This window comes from Pygoscelis adeliae, unplaced genomic scaffold (assembly GCF_000699105.1).
Source record: "Pygoscelis adeliae isolate BGI_AS28 unplaced genomic scaffold, ASM69910v1 Scaffold207, whole genome shotgun sequence".
Classification (NCBI taxonomy): Eukaryota; Metazoa; Chordata; class Aves; order Sphenisciformes; family Spheniscidae; genus Pygoscelis; species Pygoscelis adeliae.
The window spans coordinates 2,558,597-2,584,729 of NW_008825160.1; the positions used below are offsets into that span (position 1 = coordinate 2,558,597).

At 40.6% G+C, this 26,133-nt stretch overlaps 1 protein-coding gene across 1 annotated transcript in view; it reads left to right on the forward strand.

Annotated features, from left to right (window-relative positions):
• The window catches only part of EXOC4 (exocyst complex component 4), a 473,947-nt gene that overhangs the window by 239,138 nt on the left and 208,676 nt on the right, over positions 1 to 26,133 (forward strand). Inside the window, exon 12 of the mRNA XM_009328697.1 lies at positions 7,634 to 7,730. Within this exon, the coding sequence (XP_009326972.1) occupies positions 7,634 to 7,730 (97 nt within the window). The remainder of the gene's footprint in view (positions 1 to 7,633; positions 7,731 to 26,133) is intronic.

A 26,133-nucleotide genomic window follows, 5' to 3' on the forward strand; every position in this document is an offset into this window, starting at 1 on the left:
TCTGTTGCCCTTGGAGGCAGTTAATCATCTCAGAGCTCCCTTCCTACCACTGCAGAGCCCTCGCCCCAAGGACTGACAGCCAGTATTTTACAAGTAGTTAGCCACCTAATTCCCATTGATTTTGGGTCTGTTGTAGTGCGGATGTCATCATCTCTCTGATCTCTGTTGATTTTGGTAGAAGGTAGGGTGCCTATGTGTTTTTCAACATCAGTCCCTTACTCCTGATGGTCTGGTCTATAAATTCACAGCTGCCATGATTAAAAAAAAGTGTGTGTGATTGAGAAGCAAACAAGAAATGCAATCTTTCCTTTGTCAGAAACCTTTGCTAAATCGCTTCGCCCCTCAAGCAAGGAAGTAATCAAGTATTGGCCTGAGCTTATTCTTGTCTATCTTGATAACGTGTGGATTTTTTTTTTTATTTTTTTTTCTGGTGCACCTCACCTCTCTCCCTCCTGTTGAGAGAGAGGGAATAGGAGCCCCACATGCTGTGTCAGCAGGCAGGTAGGTCACTGCCAGAAACAGCAGAAACAGTGCTCGCTCTACTGCAGTTCGTGGGTGAAGAGGACAGAGGGAACATCCTTGCTACGTAGGAGCAGACAGAATAGTCTGCCTAAAATAATCCACTAGATGCCACTAGAAGATGAGATCCCTCACGTCTAGTCCGTGGAATCCTAAAGTGGTTGGCGTTTGAAGGGCTTTCTAGAACAATTTTGTATCATTCACTTATAAATAACCTTTGCTTTACTTGGAGTGCTGAGTTTCAGTTCCAGTTGTACTGGCAGACCCGTAACAGCTCCCGCCCATGATTCGTAGGAGTCCAGCAAGAAGGGAAAAGAACATGACTCAGAAACAGAAAAGCATTAACCCAGAGCTGACCTATGCCAGCAGGAAAGTGCAGTGTTTCGAGGCTGTCTGCCAAACGGTATTCTTAATAAAAGTTTAAGTCTTCAAAGATGGTGTTTGCTCAAAAGGAAGGGTCTATGGATTTGGAAGTTTAATGATTATTTTCTGTGGAGCTGGCCTGGAAACACAGCTGGTTGAAACATGGGGCTGGACAATTCTGGGGTTTCTATTATATTTGTTCATTTGGATAAACCTAATCAGCTTCAGGGAAGACCTACCTAGATTCTGTCGCACTGCTTATAGGGCTGCCTGTCTAAGGTCAAGGCGCTTGAAGCGCTCAGAAAAGCTAATTTTAGGTGCGGGATGCTGGATTCTTTATGTGCTTTGTTCCCCAGTGGAGACTGGTCTGGAGAGTGGACCAGATCCTTCCCCATCCCTTCCCTCTGCCCTGCTGAGGTTGGATGGTGTGGGACAGCAAGTGCCAGGACAGCTGGTTGCTGAGCCCTTAATTCAAGCACGCGCTGCACCATGTGGGCTCTACTAAAGCAGGTATCTTAGAGCAGTTTGAAAAATGGCCTGACTGCAGTTGTTTGGTGATTCAAGACATGCAAAAGAATTTTAGAGAAGATCAATCATGTCTGTTTCCTATAGAAAGAACTTAAATGTGCATGCCAATACATTGAATCACTGCTGCGAATCAGTATAGTAAAAACAGGACTTGATGCTTGTGTTGTGTGTGGCTTTGTTTAAGCGGGTGCAGTTGTAAGACAATGGAGTCCTAATGTACAAAAAGACGGAGACTTCCATTACAAACCCCCCTAGTTACTGTTCTGTAACAGCGCAGATCAATCGCTCTTTTCTGTTGAGCTCTGTTTTATAATAACCTGCTTTGCTCTCTTTGGGCAGCTGTTGCTTTCTTCCCTTGCATTCTAAATGAAAATGTGTATTTCCATACCTGGAAGATGGTATACAGGTAATAACTATGTTGTTGACTCCACATGATCAAGAACTTTTCGGAAGGACCGTAAGGTCTAAACTGGTTCCTTTTCTCCTGTAAGTTTGCTCTGATGCTCGGAGTGGAGGAGGTGGCATTGATTTGCAAGCTGTTTTGATTGCTTGATTGTTGTGGCTTCAAAGCCTGTTTCTTTATTCTTTTTAGGTTGCATAGATTAACGTGAAGTGGCTCACTAGGAAGGGTGCTTTGATCACAGAGAGGCGCCGAAGAATTGTTCACTATGTGCCTGGAACCTCTTTAGCTGAAAAGTTTGCAGTTGCAGAGAGATTAATGAAGTTGTTCTGTGCTAACACAGGGGATAGGAGGGGAAGAGAGCAAACAGAGGTTTGCCTACTGTCCTCATGGTTTTTGGGTGCTTGCTGTTTCTGTTGAGACCAAATTAATATTTCTTGGATGTTTTGGAAAGGGATTTACTTATTAGCCACGTATCTTTGTGTCTGAAAAAATTGTGTGTCTGATAGGATTTAAAGCATATTGGGGCTGAGGATGAAATGGATTAAGACAAATACAGCTCCAAAACAATTAGGTAATGTGTTACGGTGCTCTGAAGTGACAGTGTAAGAAATCTCACCTTTTAAAAGTACTCTTCTTAGAGACAGAGAGAGCTTTCCTTACATTGTTGTTAAAAAAAAGAAATTACTTTGTTACTTACTATGATTTTAAAAGGTGCAAGGAGCCTCTTACAAGATGCTGAGCTACCTCCTCTCTGATGTCTTCACGTCCTTCAAGGAACAGATCAAGAGAGTGAGTAGTGTGTGATTCCTCTTCAGACGTGTTGTTGAAGAGTAATAACTTCCATATAAATCTTGGACCTTTACGGAGAAAATTGTTTCAATTAAAACAACCCTAAGCAAAACCCAAAAAATCTAGGAAAAGGAAATATAATCACTGTTATCACCTCTGGTTTTTTTGTGGGTTTGTTTGTGGCTGGTTTTGGTTTGGTTTTTTTTTTTTTTTTTTTTTTAATTTAGTGGTAGAGAAGTTACCTTGATAAAGGAGGAAATTGGAGGATGTGTCCCAGTGTGATCTTTTTTTACAAAGTAGGATCAAGCTTTTTCTGTAGACTTGGCAGTCCTTGGTTATAGAAGGTAACCAGCATCACGTTAATTGCAAAATTATGGATCAGGAAACTCCTTGCAGTGTGTTCCAGGGTTTTGTCTTTAAATGAGGAGCCATGATTTGTGTGATGGCACATATCTAACTTAGGGTTTGCCTTTGGTACTGCTTCAGTACACAAAATAGGTATAGGAATACTGAGAAGTTGTTTAATTCATATGTAAAGCAGCTGGAGATGCTTTTTGAAGATTGCTAATCCTTAGCATTTCTCTCATGTGCATCAGTATGTTTTCCATACAGAGTAAATTAGCAAAGTCCAGGTCTACCTCAAATTGCGGTGGGCAGCTTTGAATTTGAGTTACTTCACAGCAGAAGAAACTAGCGTTTTTCTGGGGAGATCCCTTCTGGGAGAAGAAATCTTGCCATCATCCTTCTGAGACCTGCTCTGTACGTAGATAACAGGACGTTAGCAGTAAACCTGTGATATCCACGACAAATATTTAAATTTTTAAAATACTAGGCAGAATGGAAAACTTGAAGCACTCTTAAAGTTTGTTCAGACTTCAAATGTGTGCAGAAATTCTAGTTTTCTTGGTAATCTAATGCTTTTTCATATTGAAGCATGACATTTTAGGCTCCATTTCAGAAACATTCAGCTGCATTACTAATGGACCCGTCTCTGACTCCCACTCGCAGCGGTATTCAGGTGGGCACACTTCGTTGCTAGCACAGCGTGAGGATATCATTAACTGTATGACAAATTTCACTTCACCTCAAAAGTTTTTCTTCTTTTTTTTTTTTTGGTCTCCTATTTTATTACTAGGCAGATTAAATCAGCAAGCCAATGCTCTTAAGAAGGAACTGCTACAACAATAGTACTTTCTGACAGCTGTGGAAGTTTGGGGTTTTTTCCTAGTGCCTATGAAATGTGGCTATTACAGTTTCTTGCCTTATGCTAAAAAAAAAAAAACCCAACAACAAAAAAAACCCAAACCATGCAACCCAAATGAAAGATTTCTGTAGCGTGGCATTGCTGAAGCAATGATGTATACTCGGTCCAGATGGTTATTGGAGTGCTGGGTACATCGTGATGTTGTACATCGGTGAGCATGGATGGTTAGTCCCGTAGTCAGTGCTTATAGTGAGCTGTCATGGCAATAAAGTTGAGCACTTACATACAGTTGAAAATCTTCAGTGCTCACTGGGAATTAGGCTTTACAGCTCCTTTTCCCTAATGAGGCGGATAGTTTTCTTCTCTTGGAGTCTGCTCATGTGTATGTGGCATGCGTTCGGGACAGCCTGGCAGTGCAGTATTTGCATGCTTAGCTCTGGTTTGAGAGACTATGCAAACTGCCCCTCTGATAATCATCTTGATAAGGAGAAAAAGAAAAACAGTGGGCATTTTTTCTACTCTTCCTTCATCTGCTACCTGTTTTCTGTGGAGCTGCCTGGTATTGGTTTCTTTGGATGAATGATCACTCACCTCCCCGCAAGAGATGCTTTTGGTAGGAATCAATAAGGATGAAGGGATATTCATGGTGTATTTTTATGGACATGTTTGTTGGGTCTCCAGCGCAGGGCATTGTCTGCAGTGGAGGTATCATGTTGGCTGGTCAATGTAAATGCACATTTCAGGCCTTGATGTAGACAGGGAGAGTCCCCACTAGAGATTTCCCCTTGAATTTCCACTTGAATATCCAGGCAAAGGCATTATAAGCTCTCTCTTGCTCCAGTTTGGGCTTTTCTCCAATGGGTATCATAACAAAACTGCTGCGTTGTGAGTTGTGGCAAATGGCAGCATTTGCTTTTCTGTAGTGTGGCCATGCACGAACGGAGCTGTGCTGATGTCGGCCTGTGGCGACTTAGTTCAGGGTCCACAGAGGTACAATGGCAGCGTCGAGAGAGGTAAAGGTAAGAGGTGCAGCGCAGGCTGCTGGCATTAGCAAGAACTGTTGCAGTGCTGGGTTGTTGTTGGTATGTACGGGGCATCATCAGGAATAAGATTTACATCTTGGCGTATTTTTCAAGGTAAAATATTTAAATACAAACAAAATTACTTTTCCTCGTAGCTTACACCTACATGCAGAGCATTCATTATTATTGAAAGCTAAGAGCAGAAAAGATGTAAAAGCATATTTTTCTCTCAGTGCTGGTGTTCTGGTCTTCTTAAATCTCACATAATATGGCCAAGCAGATAAGACAGATTGTTTTATTCCTTGCTATGGAGTTCATCCCAGTCAATAATATTGATTAGTGCAGGATGACTTGATGTAACAAGAATAACACCCCTTTCTTAGTCTGAGCCTGTATTTCCTAGTTCATGCCTCAGTAGTTCATGCTTGGATGAATTCTTCAATAAGTCAGTTAAGACACAGACCCCACTGGAAACTGCACGGTCTGACATTAATAGGGGAAATTAATAATTTTCTTTTCCTAGAAGTCGTGCCTCTTTTTTCCACGATTAAACTGTCACATTGTGCAAGTTAACTTTTTAAAATGCACAATGAAATTCCTGAACTTCTATTTTTTTAAGAGCTACCTCTTTCTAATTACAATCAGTAAAGCTTTATAAACTCTGTTCTCAGCTGATTCTTTGTGCTTCCCGAGCCCTTCTGTTAGTGTAGGGATTTATCAAGATGCTTCATGTCCTAACGGTGCATTTGCGGAGCTGAGTCAGCTTGTGGAAGTACTGTGACTGCAGATATCCAGAGGATGGATGCATAGATTTCTCACTCCACAGGGAATTTAACATTGTCCCTTTTACCGGCGCACCGAAACAGCATCTTTGAATCTACACCAGTGCTGTGAATTCTTGTACAAAACACTCCTGACCTGGAGGGACCGTTGAGGGTATGGAAGAACTGGTGTCAGTGGCCTGCTTGGTCCTTGGACGTTGCTGTGAGGTTGCTAACAGGAGGGTCGATTAAATCAAGTCATCGAAGAGCTTTTTTTGTAGATTGGTTGCAGGTGATGGCCTAAAGCATATGAACTTCACTTTGAAAAGATCAGGGTCACTTACTCATCGGTTGTGTTCTTCCTCTTAGACTTTCCAATGTGGAAACACTCTTCTTGTTTCGAGGCAGACAGTTGTCAGGGTCAAAAAATTCAATAATCCGCTGGTGGTGTTTTGATTTCAAGTACTTTGTCATTTTCCTGCTTATAAAGCTATCATAATAATGTGATTAGGTTCTGTATTTATTATTATTCAATCATTAAGGAGAGTTCACATGCAAAATGAAAAGGACTTGATAATATTTGGGATATACAGACTTTGCCTAAGTTCATATTTTGGGTTATTTAAGGTTCTTAGCCAAAAAACTTACTTGGTAGGATTACTTGTCAGATGATAACAGCAAGACGATGGTCTGTGCTTTGTGATGAGGGAGCATGACCAAAATACAAGGGATTATGTGCTGAATTGCTGCTAATTTCAGAACGAGATTTTTTCTGATGCTGTCATTTGCTTATGTGCGGGGCATCTGGCCTGTTCTCCTAAAAATGTTTTCTTCTGGAAGGGTAACGTGGACTTTGTTGCTATCAGGAAGTGCGGGGGTTTCAGGAAATTGAGATTTGCCCTCCCCCCTTTTTTCTCTCTCAGTATCCTAATTTAAAGTATTTTGGTGTTAGGGGCTGCCTATGGAAGTAACTTTGGTTCAGATGTAATGACGTGCAGGTGGGCGTTTCAGACTGGGCCTGGGGTGTACAAATAATGCTCTCTGAGCTTGTGTTTTACTACCAAGGAGTGTGCCAAACTCAACAAGTTTATTTTTCACGTAGCTGAGAGCCTGTTTGTACGCAGCTGGAACTCGGGCAACAGAGACTTCTGCTAGGAAATTACAAGACTGTGTAGGACATGGACTCCTGAGAGATCCAGACCCAGTAGTGTTAAATGTAATAAATAAGTTAAAATGTCATGTCACTGGCAATCAAAACCAAGCTACCTTCCAAGGGATTGAATGGTGGCAGCATCAGTCAGAGGTGCGGGAGCCTTCCATACAGCAATATGGAAACAGCAAAATTCAGTGAAGTGCTGCTCTTAAAACCCTTTCCAAGTGTGATGTGCTTCAAAATGCATTGTATCCACATGGACAAGACCTTGAGTGTTTATTACACAAGGTGAAGGCCCTTGTGCTTTTGAGAAAGGATAATTTAAGTGTGTGCTCAGGTGCAAATTAAGAGCTGTTAGTTCGGTTTTGGGCCGTTCCAAAAGCTGCTCAAGTCACTGAAACTTCAGGCTGGAGGTCCCCATTTGTCAGTGGGGTGACGCTTTGAAGAACCATGAGGCTCAAGTCTCTTAATGGTATCTGGGCACCTCTCATCTGTGAGACAGGTATCATGTTAGCACCTCCGGGCAGTACGTTGGACTTCAGCCCAACAGAGAAATTCATCTCATGTGGCTGGGAAGCTCTTCTGTAGTTGAAACTGGGTCCTGTGCTGTAGGAGACCTGCACTTAGCAGTCTTTCTGCAATACTGTCACTAACTACAGAAAGAGGAGCCTGAAGTAATGTATAACTACTATCTGTATTGTTCCTATCGCATTAGGAGTACTTTCTCTGAGCAGAAAGAGGATAGAAAGAGCGTATCTTCGCGTTAATTACTGATCTTTCACCAGGAATGAAGCATTTACAGACAGACCTAAATGTTTAATTACCACTTACTATCTAAAATTGAAGGGATGTTCAGATCTGTTAGACAACTTGTTTCATGTTATTTTCCAGGAGGACCAGATGATAACTTAATTGAAGGTGGCGGATCCAAGTTTGTCTGCAAACCAGGAGCCAGAAACATCACTATCATCTTTCATCCCCTCCTCAGGTAAGTAAGGCTTTTCTACATATTTCTCAAGGTGCAAATAATTAGAATAAGTAGAATTAACCTACTTTATGGGCACATTGCCACTTCTGAGGTAACATCCCACAGCAATGGGCTTGCTGTAAAGTTGTTGGTATGCACACGTGTAAAAAGTAATCACTAGTTGAGCTTGTTGCTCATGCTCTTTAATCTTTTTCAAAATTAATTAGCATACCAAGTGGGATTGCTTGCCTGGGTGACCCGTTTTCATTGAACAGTGTAATTTATTATTGACCCAAGTTGGGAAAAGTTTAGTTGCAGCCTGTCACAAATTGTTTATCGCTGGCTGTCCATTATGCTTATTAAAAATTCAGAAGGATACTCTATGAACTGCAAGGTAAGTTCATTCTTCGATAAAACAAGTATGGTCTACGGACTGCAAATTAAATGCCTGATCTAAAGTGCCGTGCCAGTTACTAAAATCTTAGAAATTCACGGCTCATCAAGGACTGCTGGAACCTCAAAACAGAGCAAGTCTATAATAAGCCTCTTCTCACCAAGTCACTCACCTCTGATACTTTAATTTTGCTCTCTTTACTTTGCAGTCTAACAGTTCATCATCTTAGTTTTGCCAGAATTAAATAATAACGATGTTTTTCTCAGTTCATGTCAGTCTTCCACCTCTGCTTTTTCCTTGCGGGGTTTTCCTTTATTGTCAGACATGTCCTTTCCTATTCAGTGCTAGCACCTTTAGAGAGCATTTCCTTCCTTGGCTCTGTTTGTATTACTCACTATCATGAGTCACTTAGGCAACAGGGCATGTTTCTCCAGCACTAAAAACAAGCAGTGATAAAAAGTAATTGGAATCTGATCCCCAGCCGAAGGAATATTCTGACTGCCGTCTTGGTAGCTGAGAAATGTGGTCATTTGTGACTTCTCAGGACTTAAAAATGCAGAGGGAAAGTGTGTAAATTCCTCCAAATTTACATTTCTGATGTCATGACACTAGATATTGGAATAATCTTGAGGACACGTTAAAATTTTTTAAGGTTTTTCAGAACTTCCCTTGAAAAAAGGGTTGCATACATTGTACACTCTTCATTTATCACTAGATGCCCATAATGAAATGGATAATTTCATAAGCGCGTTTTGTTTCAACCTGTCTCTCTTTTAAAATGGAAGCAACGTGCTAAAAATAAATTTGCCACAGCATAATTTATAGTTTTCAGCCGTTTTATTATGAGAAAAGATGGACAGTGGTTAAGATGCAATATGCTATTCAAGGTATGACCACTGTGATACGGACTTCAATCTCTTCATCTTTAATGAATTTACAGGCTTCTTTCAAGCACAGAGGGGGGCGGTGATGCTCTTATTTTTATTGATGAGGTACTCCACATTGATTTAGAAACTGGTGAAAATACTTCTTTCTTTCTATTTGCCTTCCTGCTTAATTTTTCCCCCTTTTTTTGCCATCCGAGTCAAACATGAGTGCTCTGCTTTAAATAGCACTTCTCACAAACACTTCACTTTCATTACCAGCTTGCAAGACAGGCAGTAGAAATAATTTGCTTCATAAAAAATAACTGCATCAAGATTAAGGTATCTGCGTACAATATATTTTTCATGCCAACCATCTGCAACATCTTAACTTCCTTGCATTGAGTAGTTCATCAATAACTGCATGAAGAGAAAGAAGATACTCCGTGACCCAGCTTACCCTTTTCTCACTGCAGAATGGGGTGAGTTTGGGTGTAGGTGAAGACTGTAGAAACTTTTAAAATGTGATTTTACCTACCTTAGCGATCGACAGAGTAAATATCTGGCATGAGTCGTTGCTCTCTCAGTTTTAACTCGTGATCCTCAACTTCGGCATGCACATGATGCATGGCATGCGGTGTATCTGGGATGACCATAGGACTGGATTTCTTTTGGTGATAACGATTCCCTACAGGGAATTCTGTTCCTGATGGGAGTAGATAGCAATGACCTGTCCTACCAGCAAACTGGCTTACCCATTGACTCCTGTTAAAATTGGCTGTATGATGCTGGCTGTGGTTGTAAAATGCTGAATACGGTGGATTTGCTAAAATACTGACTTTTGCAATAATTTCTAGCATATCATCTTATGTGTGCATTCCTTGTTGGTTGGATCTTTGTCGCCCTTTTCTAGACATTATTGTATTAAATGTCAAGCTTTCGAGGACGTAATTGCTGCAGAGGTGTGAAGTTTTCGCTTGCTTTATTTTCCATTTGTCGAGATTCTTTATGGCCTGCCTCAGTCATCTTTCATTGATGTCGCTTGTACAGGCTTAAAATGAATCTGTTTTGAATTCAAAATGATCGATATTTTATTTAGAAGGGGGTCTTTTTTTGTTATTTTTATCAAGTTCACATAAACATGTTGACAGACAAGTTTTAGCACTGTATGGGCTAGCTGATTTTATTAGGAAGCTGAGTGCTTCTAAAAGTATTAAGCTAACTGGATCACTGAGAAACCAGACACTGGTGTGATGATTTAAAGCCTGAGCATTGCGTTAAGCGATGGCTTTAAAACATAATTCAGCACAGTAACGTTAGGTGGAGTGTTGTAACCAGAGCATTCACATTCATCAGTCTGAATTTCTCTTTTTTTGTACTACTGATATGAAAAGTGTCATTGTCTATCACATCAGAGAGTTGCATAATCACAGTGTTAAGTTTACTGGTTATAATAGCCTTTTTTGGAATCCTCTTTTATTTAAAAAATGAGGTTGAGCTTGGCTCACAGAGTCGGCAGGCTTTCAGGGGGCTGTAAATTAGCCCCCATATCTCCAGCAATGAAAGTTTGTTTAGAGAAAGTCTTAACTTACAACCACGGAGAGTGTGAGGGCAAATACATACGCACGGTTTTCAAAGTCTGTCTTCCCTCGAATTCATTTAGAGCAATGAGCCAGAGCTGGGAAGTGAGATGTTACGTCGTTGGGGATTGGGTCCCTAATTTCCACTAGGACAATTGAGACGCACCAAGCCCCAGATTAATTACCAGGACTTAATGACACCACCACACACATAACAAATGAATAGTGAATTTTTGGAAGACAAGTGGGTATTCTAGCGGAGATGATTCCTGGGAATAGATTTTACTAACTACATATGAAAACTAATTGCACTTACAAATTGAAGAGGAATACACATCTGATTTTCCTTAATTACATATTGCGGGAGGTGTCAAAGTATAAAAGTTACCAAAAGAGTCCAGTTGCTTTCTTCATCCTTCGCTGCTAACCAGCATCTGCTTGGATCGTGAAAGCGCTGGTGTTACTGGTCTGTGGACTAACATCTCCCATTGGAGGAAGGAAACATGCGGGACCAATACTGAAGCCCTTCCGTTGTGGAATATTGAACAGCCTGAGTGATGTCTGTTGTAACATTTGTTTGGTGGGGATTTTTTTTTTTTTGGTTGTTTATTTGTTTCAGCTGGCATTTGAAAGGCACTTGGCTCTTCAGGGTAATAATCATTTTACATATGCTTTATAGAGTATGTTTATTACCAGACAATTGAAGAACAGATGTCTGCAGTCTTGAGGCTTAAGGGGGAGGGACAGGAGGGACCGGAGATGGAGGGGATGATGGTGTTTTGAATCGTGAAAGCACCGCTGATGCTAACTCAGTTGAACGTTGTTTGGATATTGGGTATCAAGGCCGCAAGGGTATCCATTTACTACTATCAGCCACACTTCATTAAGATCAAGCAGCAATTAAAAGGGTTGTAGGATGGAAGAGAAAGCAAAGTGTTCATTGATTCGGAAGAAGCAGTCACTTCTAAGCAAGATCGTGTCCTTGTGAAGAAGTGAACTAGAGAGGCCAAATTGACTTGGCACCCTTTGCCTCTCTATCGAATGGGCCGTGTCTGTCTTAGGGGATCTCCCCCTTTGCCAGATGGGAAGAAGCTGCAACGTGTCAGTGGTATTCTAATTGCTGCCTTTGATTTCAAAGTCTGGAGAGTAAGAAAGTGAAAAACAGTGTTAATTTATTAGAGTACCAAAAAAAAAAAAGGGAAGAAGGAAAGGCAGAATTACTGATTTGACTCTGCTGATGTTGTCTGAGATGCAAAGACTAAAGTTTAACGCTCAGGTGTGTGCATGGTCCAAGGCATTGCAAAGTTTGCTAGTTCTTGGTATTTCAGATTGGTCAGAGTGGGGGGAAAAGAGCAGATAACAATCTGACATTTTAATTTAAGAATTAAATGATTATGTTCATGTATACTGGTCCCCATTATTTAAAGCAGTAGCTTTTTACCTGATAGCATTTTTGAATTTCCTGTTTCTTCCTGCTTTGTTAATGGTAATAAAAGAGTGATTGCTTTTTTAATAAATAAAATAAATGCATTAGGGAATAATCAAGGACCATAGTAACTTACTTTTGCTGCCTGTTGATATCAGCATGTTCCTCACCAACTGGTGGCAATCAGCTCTGAACTGCTGAAGGTCAAATTTCAGACTCCGCTAGTAACCTGTCCTTGGGAGGGAGGTGCACAACGTACAGAATATGTACATACATGCAGGTACATAGGTATTAGCAGTGATGTTTTAGCTTTCCATGCTTTGGGAATAATTGTGTCAAGCTTCTGTTTAATTCAGGATATGTCAAGATAAAAGGTACTCTATGTAGAATTTAAATCCTCTGTTTATTTTGAAGATGTTGGGAGGGGATGGCAAAGTTGTCATCGGTTCCATGGGGCATCGAAGTCCTTTGGTCTCTGCGAACATCAACTGCTGCTGCAGCTGAGCAGTGTTCATAACTACATGACTGTAATTGATACAAAACTGTGTATATAACTAAGAACCCGTGTGTACCTCGCTGATAATCCCTTTTATTAGTATATATGTACAGCTATAATAATAAACGACTAATTTGATTTTAAAATATGCTGTAATATCTTGTAGTTGTGTACTATAAAATTAATATTTGATACTATGGGGAATGTGCTATTTGGGAAGCAAAAGGAGTGTGAAAATTAGATTAGTTTGTTAGTTACATTTAGTATGTTTAGACTCTGTTGAATGATACCAAGTATGTTAAGAAAAATGTGTGGTATTTTATCAGTCTAAGGGGGTATATATTATTATTGAAGTAGATGGAAAATGTCAAATAATCCTAGGGCACAGACAGTGCTAAATAATGAGAGCTGATGTCTTTAGCTTTTTGAGATCAAACCTAAAATACTTGAGTTTAGAGAAATCGATAAAACCGACTCAAGCTGGGAGAGGGAACTTATAATATTGACTGCTTACAGTTTGTATTTCAGATTGAATAATATTCAGAGGATAAGGGGTTAAGTAAAAAAAAAGTCTGAGATGCTGTTATGTACACAGGAAAACACTATTTGCAAACTTTTAAAGTCAGTGAACCCTTAAAAATATAACCATCCAGATTGCACGAATACTGGTTTTTTTAAGTCTTACATTCAGAACTGCTCTTTATCTTCAGAGAGAGGGGAAAAAATATCACTTAGTTAATCTAAATCTCGCTTCTGCAAAGGAGGCAATATATTCCCTTTGGAGAGGGAGGCTATGGAGGCAGGGAGATGGTGCCTCTCCGCAGGCGGGGCGGTGCGGCGAGACAAATGGGGCTCAGATCAGGAGATCTCGGCTCCTGCTTCTCGTTACGGTACCGGTAGTCGCCGCGATGCTTAATATTCCATCTTTATTTTGGAATTGTTAATACTCATCCTTGAGTGTGACAGATGCTTGATGCAACTTTTCATACACTCGCTGTTTACTTCAATTGACCTGAATTGAAATCTTAAGGGTTGACGAGTCCCTTGCTGTTGACATTTAGTACTTTATATCTGTCAACAGTGGGCATGAATGTTTCTTGCTGGCGAATCCTAACTCTTTTCTCTTTGACAAGCTCTCATAAAGTCTGCGCTGCTGAATTATAAAGACACATTTCAGAAGAGCTTGTTGTTGTGACACTGCTAGGAAAAGGTTTACTTCTGACTGAGGCCATCGCAGAAACGGGGCACATGCAGGGGAAAGGGGTGGGGAACAGCTTCACGTTTTGTGCTTTTTTTTTTTCCCCCGATGCTTTATGAGAACTGACAGTCTTACTCTGTGTGTCTGATTAAAGATGACAGTTTATAAAAACCTTAAGGTAAGGCTGTTCATTTTCGATGACAGAAAATAAAGCAACCCCCCCCCCCCACCTCCCACACAAACAAAAACTCTTACATGCCAAAAAAACTCTTAATATGTGATGCATCGATTTTATATTGTCTGTCAGAGAATGTGCTTCAGCAGATCAGTCAAGTTTTGAGTTTTCAAACATGCTTCATCCATACGGGAAATCAACAGCCTGTCAGAAATTTCACATGTCTCCAGCTCCTCCTTTCCTTCGGATGAAATACAACCTGAAGGAACATAGAAATTTTGACATTTGCAAGAACTGACGCTGAATAGCTGAGAACAGTGTTAATTCAATTCCATGATAATGAATTACTTCTAACCCGTATTATGTTCATCAAGCCAACAAAGTAGTTTTAGCTCATTTCTTAATGGAAGCGTTGCTTAAGTTTAGTTCTAGTATTTAACTCATGTTCTCATGGAGCACAATTAAGATTCCCCACATTGCTGAACACTATTATTTTTATTAGAGTGTAAGCAGAGATTTATTTTGTCATAGGAGTTTTCAGTGACTTATTTATGCCATTTGAATACTGCGTCACAAGACATGAGTTGTGTCTTAGAATAGAATAATTCAGTTGGAAGGGGCCTACAATGATCTCCTAGTCCAACTGCCTGACCACTTCAGGGCTGACCAAAAGGTAAAGCATGCTGTTAAGGGCATTGCCCAAATGCCTCTTAAACACTGCCAGGCATGGGGCATCGACCGTCTCTCTAGGAAGCCTGTTCCAGTGTTTGACCACCCTCTCGGTAAAGAAATGCTTCCTAATGTCCAGTCTGAACCTCCCCTGACGCAGCTTTGAACCATCTCCCACTGGATACCAGGGAGAAGAGATCAGCACCTCCCTCTCTGCTTCCCCTCCTCAGGAAGCTGTGGAGAGCGATGAGGTTGTCCCTCAACCTGCTTTTCTCCAAACTAGACAAACCCGGTAGCCTCAGCCGCTCCTCATAGGACATTCCTTCCAGCCCCTCCACTAGCTTTGTTGCCCTCCTCTGGATGCATTCGAGGACCTTCACATCCTTCTTAAATTGTGGGACCCAGAACTGCACGCAGTACTCAAGGTAAGGCCACGCTAAATGCGAAGTACAGCGGGAATGACAGCAAGTCTTGAGAGACACCAGAGAACCTTGTGTAGATCTTCTCATCTGGTTCTTTCCCAAAGAGATGACGAGCATGGCTGGTGGATGTGGGTTAAGAAGTTGGCAAAAAGTGCTGATTTCATACTGTGCAAAGAATAATCATGGGTTTTCCCACAATTACAGTAGTTGATGTTGGACTGGAAGAAGGTTATTTTTGACTTTTTGAGCTTGATGTAGTGTTACACAAAGTTATAACATGGACAAAAGCCAGCATGTCTTGTATATGGACCTGTGAATTTATTGTTAGTCTAACTGGTGTTTTACTAGTCTAATCAATATAGAACAATTAGTAGTAGCACACTTATGGTAAAATCAATAGAGTTATAAAAATCTGGATTTATAGACCAGATTATCAAATTATTACTAATTCTTTTTAATATTTTAATTAAAAATTAAAATAGTTGAGTCTATTCTGCCCATGACGGTAACTGGTAAGTGATCTTCGTGCCTTTTTCTCGACCCACAAGCTTTTCCATCTTATTTTCTCCCCCCTGTCCTGTTGAAGAGGGGGAGTGAGAGAGCGGCTGGGTGAGGGTCTGGCAGTTGGCCAAGGTCAACCCACCACAAGAACCTACTCTGATCTTCCCAGGGTCTTACAGGTGCCAGCAAATCTTTGGAGCTAAGAAGGCAGAGGATAAATTTGCTGAAATTCATTTAGTGGCTCTTCTCCGATACCAGGTGTGGCAAGTAGTCTGGGGAATTCCTCTTATATTTCTCACATCACATCACTGGACCAAATAATTTTATGTTAGAGTGTTTCCTCACCCATCAGCCAGCTAGTCAAGGCCTCTGAAAGTCAACCCCACTCGCATGTTTTCCAGGCCTAAACACTTTTTTTTAAAATATAAATGGTGTTTTTCCTTAAGAGAATCTAATATACCTGAAATTTTTTGGCTTTCTTTATAGCTCTGTTTCCATGTAAAACTGTGTGTGTTAGCTAACATCTAGCTAATTCTACAATTTTACAAGGGTGTGCTCAGTTAAAGTACTTCTCTAAGTACTCATATGATAGCCTCAAATTTATTTGGTGGAATTTAAAAAAAAAAAGATCTGGGAAAAAGAGGGTTTTTTTTCCATTAATCCACACCTCTCCAACACAAACTTACAGGCAGCAGCAGTGACTGACTGATTCGCTGCCCGTGCTTTACCCAGGCAGACAGATGAATTGGTTCAGATTATTGTAGCGGGGACTGCCAAGGTGAGGCAGGGCTTGTAAAATGCACAGCTTGCTTTCAAAAGAAACTTGAATCTTGTGTGAACTCAAACTGGCTGTGAATTATGATCGCCTGATGGCACCTTGTTAGCAGGATAGGTGCTGAAGTTGATTAGAGATGGTGAGCAACCTTCCTTTGTTACCAGAAGGTCATCTTTTCAGATTGCAACTGAGACTGAAGGAAAGGAGCTGGTGTAGTAGAAGCACGGACCAAAAATCACACATCCTTTATTTTTTTTTTATGTTTTATTTTACTAGTTACATGCTAATCTGTTACACGGAACATTCTGCAAATGTTTGTAGGTGTTATATTCATTGAATGAGAGATTAAATATGATTGAAATGGGTCTTACATGCATTGAAGTTTATAGATTTTCTTTTTTCTTTTTCCTGTTTCTTCTCCTTTTCTCCCGCCCCCCCGAAGCATGAGTATTGTGGTACTTAAAAACCTGTTGGTCAGAAAAGTATTTAGGAAAACTGGAAGGGAAGAATGGATCCATTTATTTCATTTAACCATCTTAAGTACGAAATGGCTTAATCTTAGAATGCTTTAAGGAGCCTGAGTTACAAACCGAGATCCACATTTAATGCTTTGGCTTTTCAGACGCTATAAATCTCTTCAATCACAAGGGGAGATTCTCCTGTGCAGGAGCTAGTGCCTTTCTAGCAGCTCAGCTGGCATTGGGGACTTCCACAGCAGCTAAAACTTGTTTTAATAGCACCAGCTTTCATTTCAAATATAGCAAGTACTACTGTGACGCTGCAAAAAAAAAAAATCTGCAAAGCAACAGAAAAACTCGCAAGGCAAAAATAGAAATGCATCCTTCATTTTCGTTGTGGAAGAAAATGGGAAAAAAGCTTGACAAATTCTAAGTTTGTAATCTGTCTATGGAAGCTGTTCAGAAAATACATTAGTGAGGGCTTTCCCTGCGTATAATAGGGGAAATCCAAGGATGAAAACCTGGTGTGGCTTAAGTCCGAGTTACAGTATTATGGCCCTGAAAAACTTTGGAGAGTGCATGTGGTTACTTTCATAAAGCTTTATGAATTTTTGGTTGAAGTACAGGAGAGCTGTTGCTTGATGAGAACAAAAAAGGTGATTCCTGTATTTTGTCTTTGCTGTTAAAAGCAAAGATATAAAGCCCAGAATGACGGTGCTTCTTGGACTCCATTTCCCCATCTGAAAGGAAAGGTGTTTTGGTTTTGGAGGTGGTAGTGGTTGTTATTATTGTTATTTTTATTTTACGTAAATGTCATGTTGTTTAAGCTACAGGATCTTCTGGGTAGATCCTTTGGGAGTGAACTGGAGTTCCCTTAGCGAAGGACCACTCCTGTCGGAGCTCTCTGCTTTGTGTTTCAGCTAGACTGTTCTTGCTTGGTTTTTGCAAAGCTATTTAAAACCTTATGTGCAATTTAAAATTTTGTAATTTGGGGAAACTATAGCTGTTATCCCAGTTAGAGCACGGAGGTGCATTTCAATCCCCTCCAGGGGTACTAAAAGGGAAAAAAAGAGATTTTCAAAGTATTTAAATTTCATCTAAGATTTCAAAGAGTGAAATCTGAAATGCGTATTTCAACTAGTACCCTCTTCAGTTTGCTAAACAGAGCTAAAAATAATGGTTTTGCAGTTACTTCACCAGTAAGCTGCATTTTCCTGTTCTGCTAAATCCTGTCATGGGTATTACGGTGCAGAACCCTCATTTATTCCTGTTTTATAGACTAGGTTCTTTGGGCCAGACACACCAGATGTGGCTGCACAACCGCTCGCAGGGTTTTCATGCTGCCCCAAAGGCGCACAGCTAAAGGGAAGTCCTGGTAGCACCACAGGAGGTGCCTTGCAGGGAAGTCAGCCCACGGAAGGGCATGTTTTTCAGACACCAGGTCATACACAGAATAACTTTTTGGTGGAATATTCCTGAGGAGTTTAATTTTAAATCCTGCTGATTTTTAGACATCTGCAGAATAGCCATAAATAAATTTTGCAGGAAAGGCGTTGGCCTTTATTTTGGTTATTTTGGGTCCCAGGCATCTTGAATACCGGATAGATTCGCAGTAATTGCACATTGTGTAATACCACTGCTAAGCATTTCTGTATCTCCTTTCATCTGCTAACTTCCAAGCTTTTCAGAGGCATCGATTCATTAACACCTCAGCGTGAAATTGCTCTGTATGTGGAAATCCTGGTTATGCGACTGCCAGGGATGAAGCCGATGTGGATGAAGCGTCGAGTGGAACGGTCATAAATTCTGTGCAGATTTGGAATAGGCAGAACAGAACTGAAAGTCGTAAATTCCTAAAAAAAATGTTATTAATCAAGGTCCAGATTTTCCATTTTATTGTAACTTTGTCTCTCCGGGTTTGTTTTTTGTTTTTTAAAATGGATTTCCTCTGGGGGTGCCACAGGTCGGTGACAGCTTGGTTGAGCTCTGAGAGTCCTTCTGTAGCCTGGCAGCGACGGCTCTGCTGCCTGCTCATACTTGGGTCATTTACTCAACTTCTGCTTGGGTGATTTAGTCAACTCTGAGGACTACATCTAGCACAAGGTGGTATGGATGCCTTGTGCAAGCTTCAAGCAGCTTTCTTCTCATTGTTGCGTTCCCTAAAGCCAGATTCTTCTGCTGGCTTTGAAAATGGGAATATTCTTTCTGGAGACCATGTCTGGAATCTAGATGAAATACTGGGAGCCTCTTAGGGCAGGGTTGGTGACCCCACTCCTGCGTGGTAGCAGCAAGGCCAAGTGGAAGTGATCTCAGACCAAGTGTCTGATGCCGTTTAATCACTTCTGCCTCTGCTTCCTTCTCTGTAAATTGGAGATAACTCTTACTCCACACGTCGGTTGAGTAGTTTGTCATCTGTAGATGAATAGCACTATCAGACAACTGACTGGTGGCTGTTTTGTGGCGTGGGCTTTTATGGACGGTTAAGTGCTTCTGTACTCAGGGACAGGGCGTGAAAAGGAAAGTACAAAGCTGCGTTTCTATCGAGGTGGACTCCAGTGAATCACAGCTTGTCTAAGTGTTATGGATGTTTATTTGAGTATATGGGCACCAGTAAATAGTTTTGTTCCTGGAGAAAATCCAGACAGTGACGTATCACCTGGAATTTAATTTTTGAAATGGAGCTTTAGTTGCAATTGCTGCTCATGATAGTGGCAACTTGAGATTTCAGGAGCCCAGTAGGACCAGTTAAAGCCATCGCCTTAGTTCTGTCTGTACCTTCAGATCAGTTGTTTTTTTTTTTTAATATTTTTTTTCTGTGGAATACTAAAACAAACGTTACAAAAGAGCAGAAGCTAACAGCATCTCTTTTTTTCCAGTCTTTATTGTGACTTAAGAACCAATCCTTGCAATAATACTTAAAACTAATGGAGTGGTGGTACCAGGGATGCTAAATGATGTGATAATGCCCCTGAACACAAAAGCACTTCTTTTTATTTAGGTTTTATTTTGGCTGCCCCAGCTGATTTATCATAAGATAAAAAGACTACAGGGAAGGCAATATACTAGCAGTGCTGTGTATGCTGTAGAATGTAATGATGATCAGGTTCTGACTGAAGCTCTTAGTGGCTTTAATAATTTTTGGTGACTTTTTTGCAGTAAACTCATTATCTCTGCAGTAACAGTAAGAGAGTGAGTGTTTTCAAAGTAGAAAAAAAAAGTTTACACTCTGTAAGGTCAAATAACATTGCCAAATTAGTGCAGATCCCTCAAAAATTGTCTGTTCCTTCATTTTGGGATACCCAAGTTGATAATTTTTAGTCCTAAGGCAGGTTCAGTGAACATGAGATGTAATTGTTCTGAGTACAAAGCAAAATTGGAGACCTTCTAGAAATAACACTAAATACAACAAGAAGGGAGAAATATTGGGAAGTGTCAGATCTGGTTCTCTTCTAATAGGGCTCCAGAGCTCTCAGAAGAAAGTCACCATTCGGCTGCTTTTGGAGGAGGATGAGTGACAGCCATGGAGAGCCATGGTCTGGTGGATGCCCAGACAGTGGAGAGATCACAGCACAGAAAATCAGAACTGCTACGCGGAGTAGGAAAATTTAAATGCTCTGAAGTTTTATAATACTACAGGGAGGAGATAAACCCATCCTCTTTTGCTACATCTTTACAGAAGGTGGAGACAAGTCTTCAGTCTAGAATCATTCTTCCTTTTATTTTACAGGGCTGTGCAGTTTATCACTGCAATCCATTCCTCATTGTGAAAGTCATCCCTCTTGATACATGCTGTATAATTGATTTTAATGAAAGTGGGTCTTGCAATTCACTCTGAAAATCAGACTGGGCCTGCACCACGTGTAAATCGTTAATCTGAACTGAGAGCAAATTGTTGTTATAAAGTAGTAAAAGTTAATTAATTGCAAGGAAGCTCTAGATTGCTAGTTGTTATCTTTTCTTAACATCGGCATTTCTCTCTCTCTCTTTTGCCTGGCTCCTAAATTACTGTTTCATCTCCTTCCCAGGCAGCATTCTTCCCAGTTCTTTAAGTATTTGGAAGTATTTTCTGCTTCCCATTCATCTGGGTCAATCTTTCTTCTACGTAAGAGGTTCCAAACCTGTCGCTATATGATCTGCTGATAAAACAATTCATCCAACCTCCGCTCATCTGCCTTTTTCCCCAAAGTCCCCACCACTGGCATGTGCCTGGTCACACAAGAGGTACATCCATTCCAGTCATGTGAAACGCACGTTTTTTGTTGTCTGATGGGTGGAGATCTGCCTTGTGCATCCCTCGGGAGCCTCCTAAAGAAAATGTTTGGCACCTCTTCCATGTTAAAAAAACAAACAGAAGTTGTCAAGGACGGAGAACTATTGTTCAAGTAAGCAGAATGGGTACTTATTATCAGTTTTAGATACGCCCAGGCCAATAGTTAAGTGGTTTTTTCTGGTTAATTTGATGAAAGGCAGTAATGGGTTTAATTGCTGGTTGTCATTTGTAATGTAGTATATGCATTATTAGAGTTATTCTGATAATGTGTTGTAATTACCTACCATCAAGCGTTTTACAATGTCAAAAATATGATCTTTGAAGTAATGTAGCTAAGTTCTTTGAATTGAAGGCAATAGCTATTGAGAGTACAATATCATTTTAAAATGTCAATCAAGTCAGTTAGATAAACAAAATGAAGGTGGTGGCGTTTTTTCCATAAATTCTTCTTGTGCCCTTAAACCTTCCCGAAAGCTTGGGAGAATAAGCAACATGCCTGGAGGGCTGATAAATAACAGCTATTTCAGAGTTCCCTGCACACACGCCCAGTTTGAAAAGTATTGTGTGTCTTGCATAAAGCGCTATCCAGAAAGCCTCTTTGTGTTCAAACCCAAAGGGATTACTATTCATTTTGGCTGTGCTATAGTAGGAGAGAAAAAAACTCTCTTAGGTAGTGTTGCCCCTAATTCTGCGTGAGAAATGATCGTGCTAAATGGTAGGTGGGACAAAGTTTTTTAAAAAGGCAGAGGTTTCAATTTGCATTGACCTTATCTACGCGCACAAATGAATCAACAGATGCAAATGAAGCAGGGGAGGCTGAGCTACCAAATTTGCATGCTTAGTTGCTTTGGTCGTGTGCCTAGTCTGGCAAAGAAAGGGGGAGGGAGAGGAAAAAAAATCTGAAGTCTAATAAATAGAAGTGTGACTCCCAATGACCTTTTACCTACTGTTACAATTTTGATGTAGAACAACCAAATTTCTGAAGATGTTTAATCAGCAAAGTTGAATTTTGATGAAACCACGTGCCACAGTCCCATTACTGCTGCAGAAATTAATTATAATTCATAGCAATATTCTTGATTCATAAGGATTAACACCAGTGAACTGTCACCTTTTCACATTCTTTCCATCCTCAGTGTCACAAAGCGTAATGTAAGATAGAAGTATCCCACATTGATAAGTCAAGCTCCGCACCCATTCAGATGCGAAATTTGTCTGGGTAACAAAGCATCAAATGAAAGATCAATTAAAACATCATGTGTATATTCTATATTTTTAGCCTAGATTTTTGATTAAGAGCTTTAAATTGATTGCATCTTTTCTGCAGGGAAGCGCACGTACATGTGTAGTCTCAGTGATGGGGCTCGTATCATTGCAAACCCCCTAAAATCATGACCCAGAATTTCCCCTAGCCCATGGCATTTAAGAAATGATTGTTCCTCTAATTTAACATACGTTGCCAAAAAAGAAAGATGAAAAGACCAGTGGTGTGACAATAGTGACATTTTTTTCTTCTTTCAAAAAGAAGATTAAATAAAAACTTTCTTATAATTCTTTCAAATTCCTGAAGCTCAGATACATCTTGTCAGAGACATGTCTTGCCTTCAGGTGGCCTGCTGAATTTTAAAGGCAATTCTAAATATGTTGTTTTCCTCTCCTTTTCATGCAAAATCAAACTGGGATAACGGGGGCTGACTGTAGATTTTTACAGAGCTTAATAGGCATAAATCTCTCTCTGGATGGAATTAGCATCAGGCATGAAGAGCCCAGCTCGAGGAGAAGACGATGTCAGTGTCGCTAACGGGCGTTTTCTAAGACTTCCCTGTGTTTGGTGGCAAGTCCCAGCAGCTCAACACAGAAAAAAGTCAAATTGTCAAAAGTCATTAGTGGTTGTCACTTCATAGACTTCCACACTGGAGTTCCCCCTTTGGAATTTCAGTGGAATGCTTTTTTTCCTCCTTCTTCAAGTAAGTGGGACAATCAAATGTTGTATAAAACGGCTGGGATTTAACCCATTCATAGCTTTTTGGTTATGGCTGCAAAGAAAGGGTGAATTTAGGAGTTTGAGGTTTAGTTCCATGCTCTGCCAGAACCCTTGCTACTTCTAGCAGGTTTTTTTATACCCAGATCTCCAAGGACACATTTTGAAGCTTAATTTCACCAGAGATGCAGGCCTTTGGTGTATGGGTAGATAAGCTTTACTGAAACTTGTTGATTTAGGATGTACTGACTTCGGTACATCAGACCATTTGATTCATTGCATTTCTGCATTGTTTCACCTCTGGTTTTTTTCAGGTAGTCTTCAAACACTGTTATTTTAGTGGAGTAGCATTTTAAATGAATTGCCTAAGAACGAACTGTAGTTGCCGTGTTTCCATTGTTCTTTGTAAAACGAAAGGACAGTCAGTGCTAAATGATGCTGTTTGCCTCTGTTTATAAACGAGTGCCCTTTCCACGGATTTATTCCTCAGCTTCTAATTAGGAACTTCCTGATTGTTAATTGGGGCAGTTTGACAAAGGAAAGAAGAGACTGATTAAGTAGGAGGTAAATAAGGTAATATCTTGTAGTATAGGGTTTGTCGCAAGGTCTCTCAACCAGCACTGTCCAGGTAGGAATCCTTCATCACTTGTTGTCTCCTAGAGCATGAGAATTTGGTCTAGCCTTAAAAGCTTCTTCTTTACATAGCTTTACAGCTATGTAAACATGTGCATTTTCCTTACCCCTCCGATTTAGCCATTCTGGCAAAATCGCTCCAGAGCCATGGGCCTGGCTTCTGCTCAAGGTCCATGTTGAAGCTATGCTTCAGTAACGCGCTAATTCCATCTCCAGCAGGATGCTTGCTGCTCCAACATAACCACTGAAGCAGAAGTCTGAGAAGGGGGATTTTTAAAATATATTCCTCTTCTGTTCCTTTCTCTATGAGAGGTAGATTTGGGGAGCCTTATTTAGACATTTTTTCCCAGATTCTCAGATACAAAGTGGTGCCGCTACCCAAGGGTGTTGAAACTGTGGTTCATAGGAGTTATTTTTATAGAGTATTTTTTTGCACATAGTCATGCAGAAATAGAAAGGTTTCGGTTTAGTTTATATGCTTTGAATTCCCAAATTTTAAAGGATATATTAGTAATGCTTTGGTGTCCTAATTAAATACCTAATTATATTTAGCAGTTTTACAATTTTTGCCAGTTTCTGATGACTTTTACTGTGCCGATCTTTGCTGTTTGTGACATTTAAAGCATATGTTTGAATTCCTCCATCTCCTGTGTCTTGTCATTTTGTTGCTCTTTTTTAGAACTGATATGTAACTTTTGCAAAATAATTGCACAATAAGAAACACAGTGTAATTTTTTTGAAAGATACAGAACCAGTAGGTACACCCTCAAGAGAAAGAGGGAACCATGGTGCAGCTGCAGGTGTGCTGAGAACAAGGAACCAGCTAGTTTTGTGAGTAGCAGAGTGGTTGGGGGCGTGTAAGTAATAATCCTTTCCTTGCAGCTTTTGGTTTATAATTGCGTGTGTAGTATCCCCCTGTAGAGGCAAAATATATTGAAGGGAAAAAAGAAAAGCAAAACAAGAACATGGAAATCACCTTAAACTTGGCCTGGAGGTGCTTTTTACAGTAAATCTTTTGACATTTTTGATATCCATGTCATTACAAAGTTGGGGGAAAAATTCCCACCTTGTATGACAAGCAGAGAGCAGTTGTGTCACAGGCCATTAACGTTCATCATTACAAAGCGTAATGTGGCTTTTGTCTTTGTTCAGCTCCATCAGGATTTATCTAGGAGGTGTCCAGAGGTGGCCAAGGGGTATAGCAAGAAGTGAAGTTTCAAGCTCAGGGGCTGTCTGTCTCATGTAGCATCTCGAAAACACTATTGGCCCAGAAGGCACTTGTACCGAATTGTTGGCGAGGAGTGCATGACTTCAGTGTCACTTTGCTTTTAATAGGGAACATCGGTTTATGGAGATAGACGAAGCCTGCATGCTTCAAGGGAGCCTTCTGGGGCAGGAGTTAGGGTTGGCTCATGCTGGAGTGCACCCAGCGCACATGGGGACAGATATGTTGAGATGGTGTCCTCGGGCCTTTGCGTTATCAGCTTCCCTGTGGTGCCAGCAGAGACGGTCAGCGTTCCTCAGCTGGAAAATCACTGCCTTTCACAATTTACTGTACTTCCACTGCCACACTTAGGGTTTTTTTCCTTTGTTTAGCTATTTGCTGTGTAACAAATAGCACAGAAACATATAGGCCAAAAAGGTGCGCCCCCTTTTCGCACGTTACTATCCCTTTTTTTGTGTATTTCTATAGAAAAATTACTCATTGCACTAAGGATGCTATTAAGTCTTTGAAACACAACATAAGAACTATCAGATTGTTTTTATTAGAATGCAAGTCGCTGCGGTAACTAAGTGCTGATAGAGTCTGCTCTATATTTAGGAAATCCAGAGCAGGATGAATTAAAAAGACGCACGTTCATGGGTTACTAGGAGGTGCTGAGCTTTGTTAGTGTGAGATTCAAACCAAGTTTTTCCTGGAGTCCTCAATCAGCAATACCACGACGTATGCATTGCAAAAGGTCCTTTTGGCTGCATCATCGGTCCTCAAGGAATACTTGCATTAGAGGATGGAGATGATTTCAGTGAGAGTATCACCCAACAGATGCAGAGCACTGAGGTTCTCCTACCTTCAGTTGCTGCTGCAGAACTATAGCAGAAAAACAGCTCAGCAAGAGCGACCACAAAAAGTTAGGTCTGAAGGTGTGAATGGGAGCGAGATGCCCTGGAGCAGGTCTGCGGCTAGATCTGCCCAGTTTCACAACTGCATGGAAAGGTTAGATGTGAGGGTTGGTTTTCTTCGCTCTATTCCCCTTGAGATGTTACTGATGTTCTTAACATTATAGATTACAAAGTAAGACACACAGCTTAAATTCCTGTCTTACTTGTAGCCTATAAGACCTTATCATTGATGCTTTGGGAGTTTGTTTCCCAATCCCCGTAATTTTCAGTGCCATGGAGCCTTGCCTGTTAATTCCATGGCACGTCAGCAGGAGAAACCTCATTGGCGTGTGTCGCTTCTTAAGAGGACGGACGAAGTGTCAGTCTAGGTTCTGGGCAAGGGCAGTTTTGTTTAAATATCCACAAAACTAGCCTTGTTCACCCTAAGGAAGCAGATGACTAAAACTTTGCAACACTGTTTTA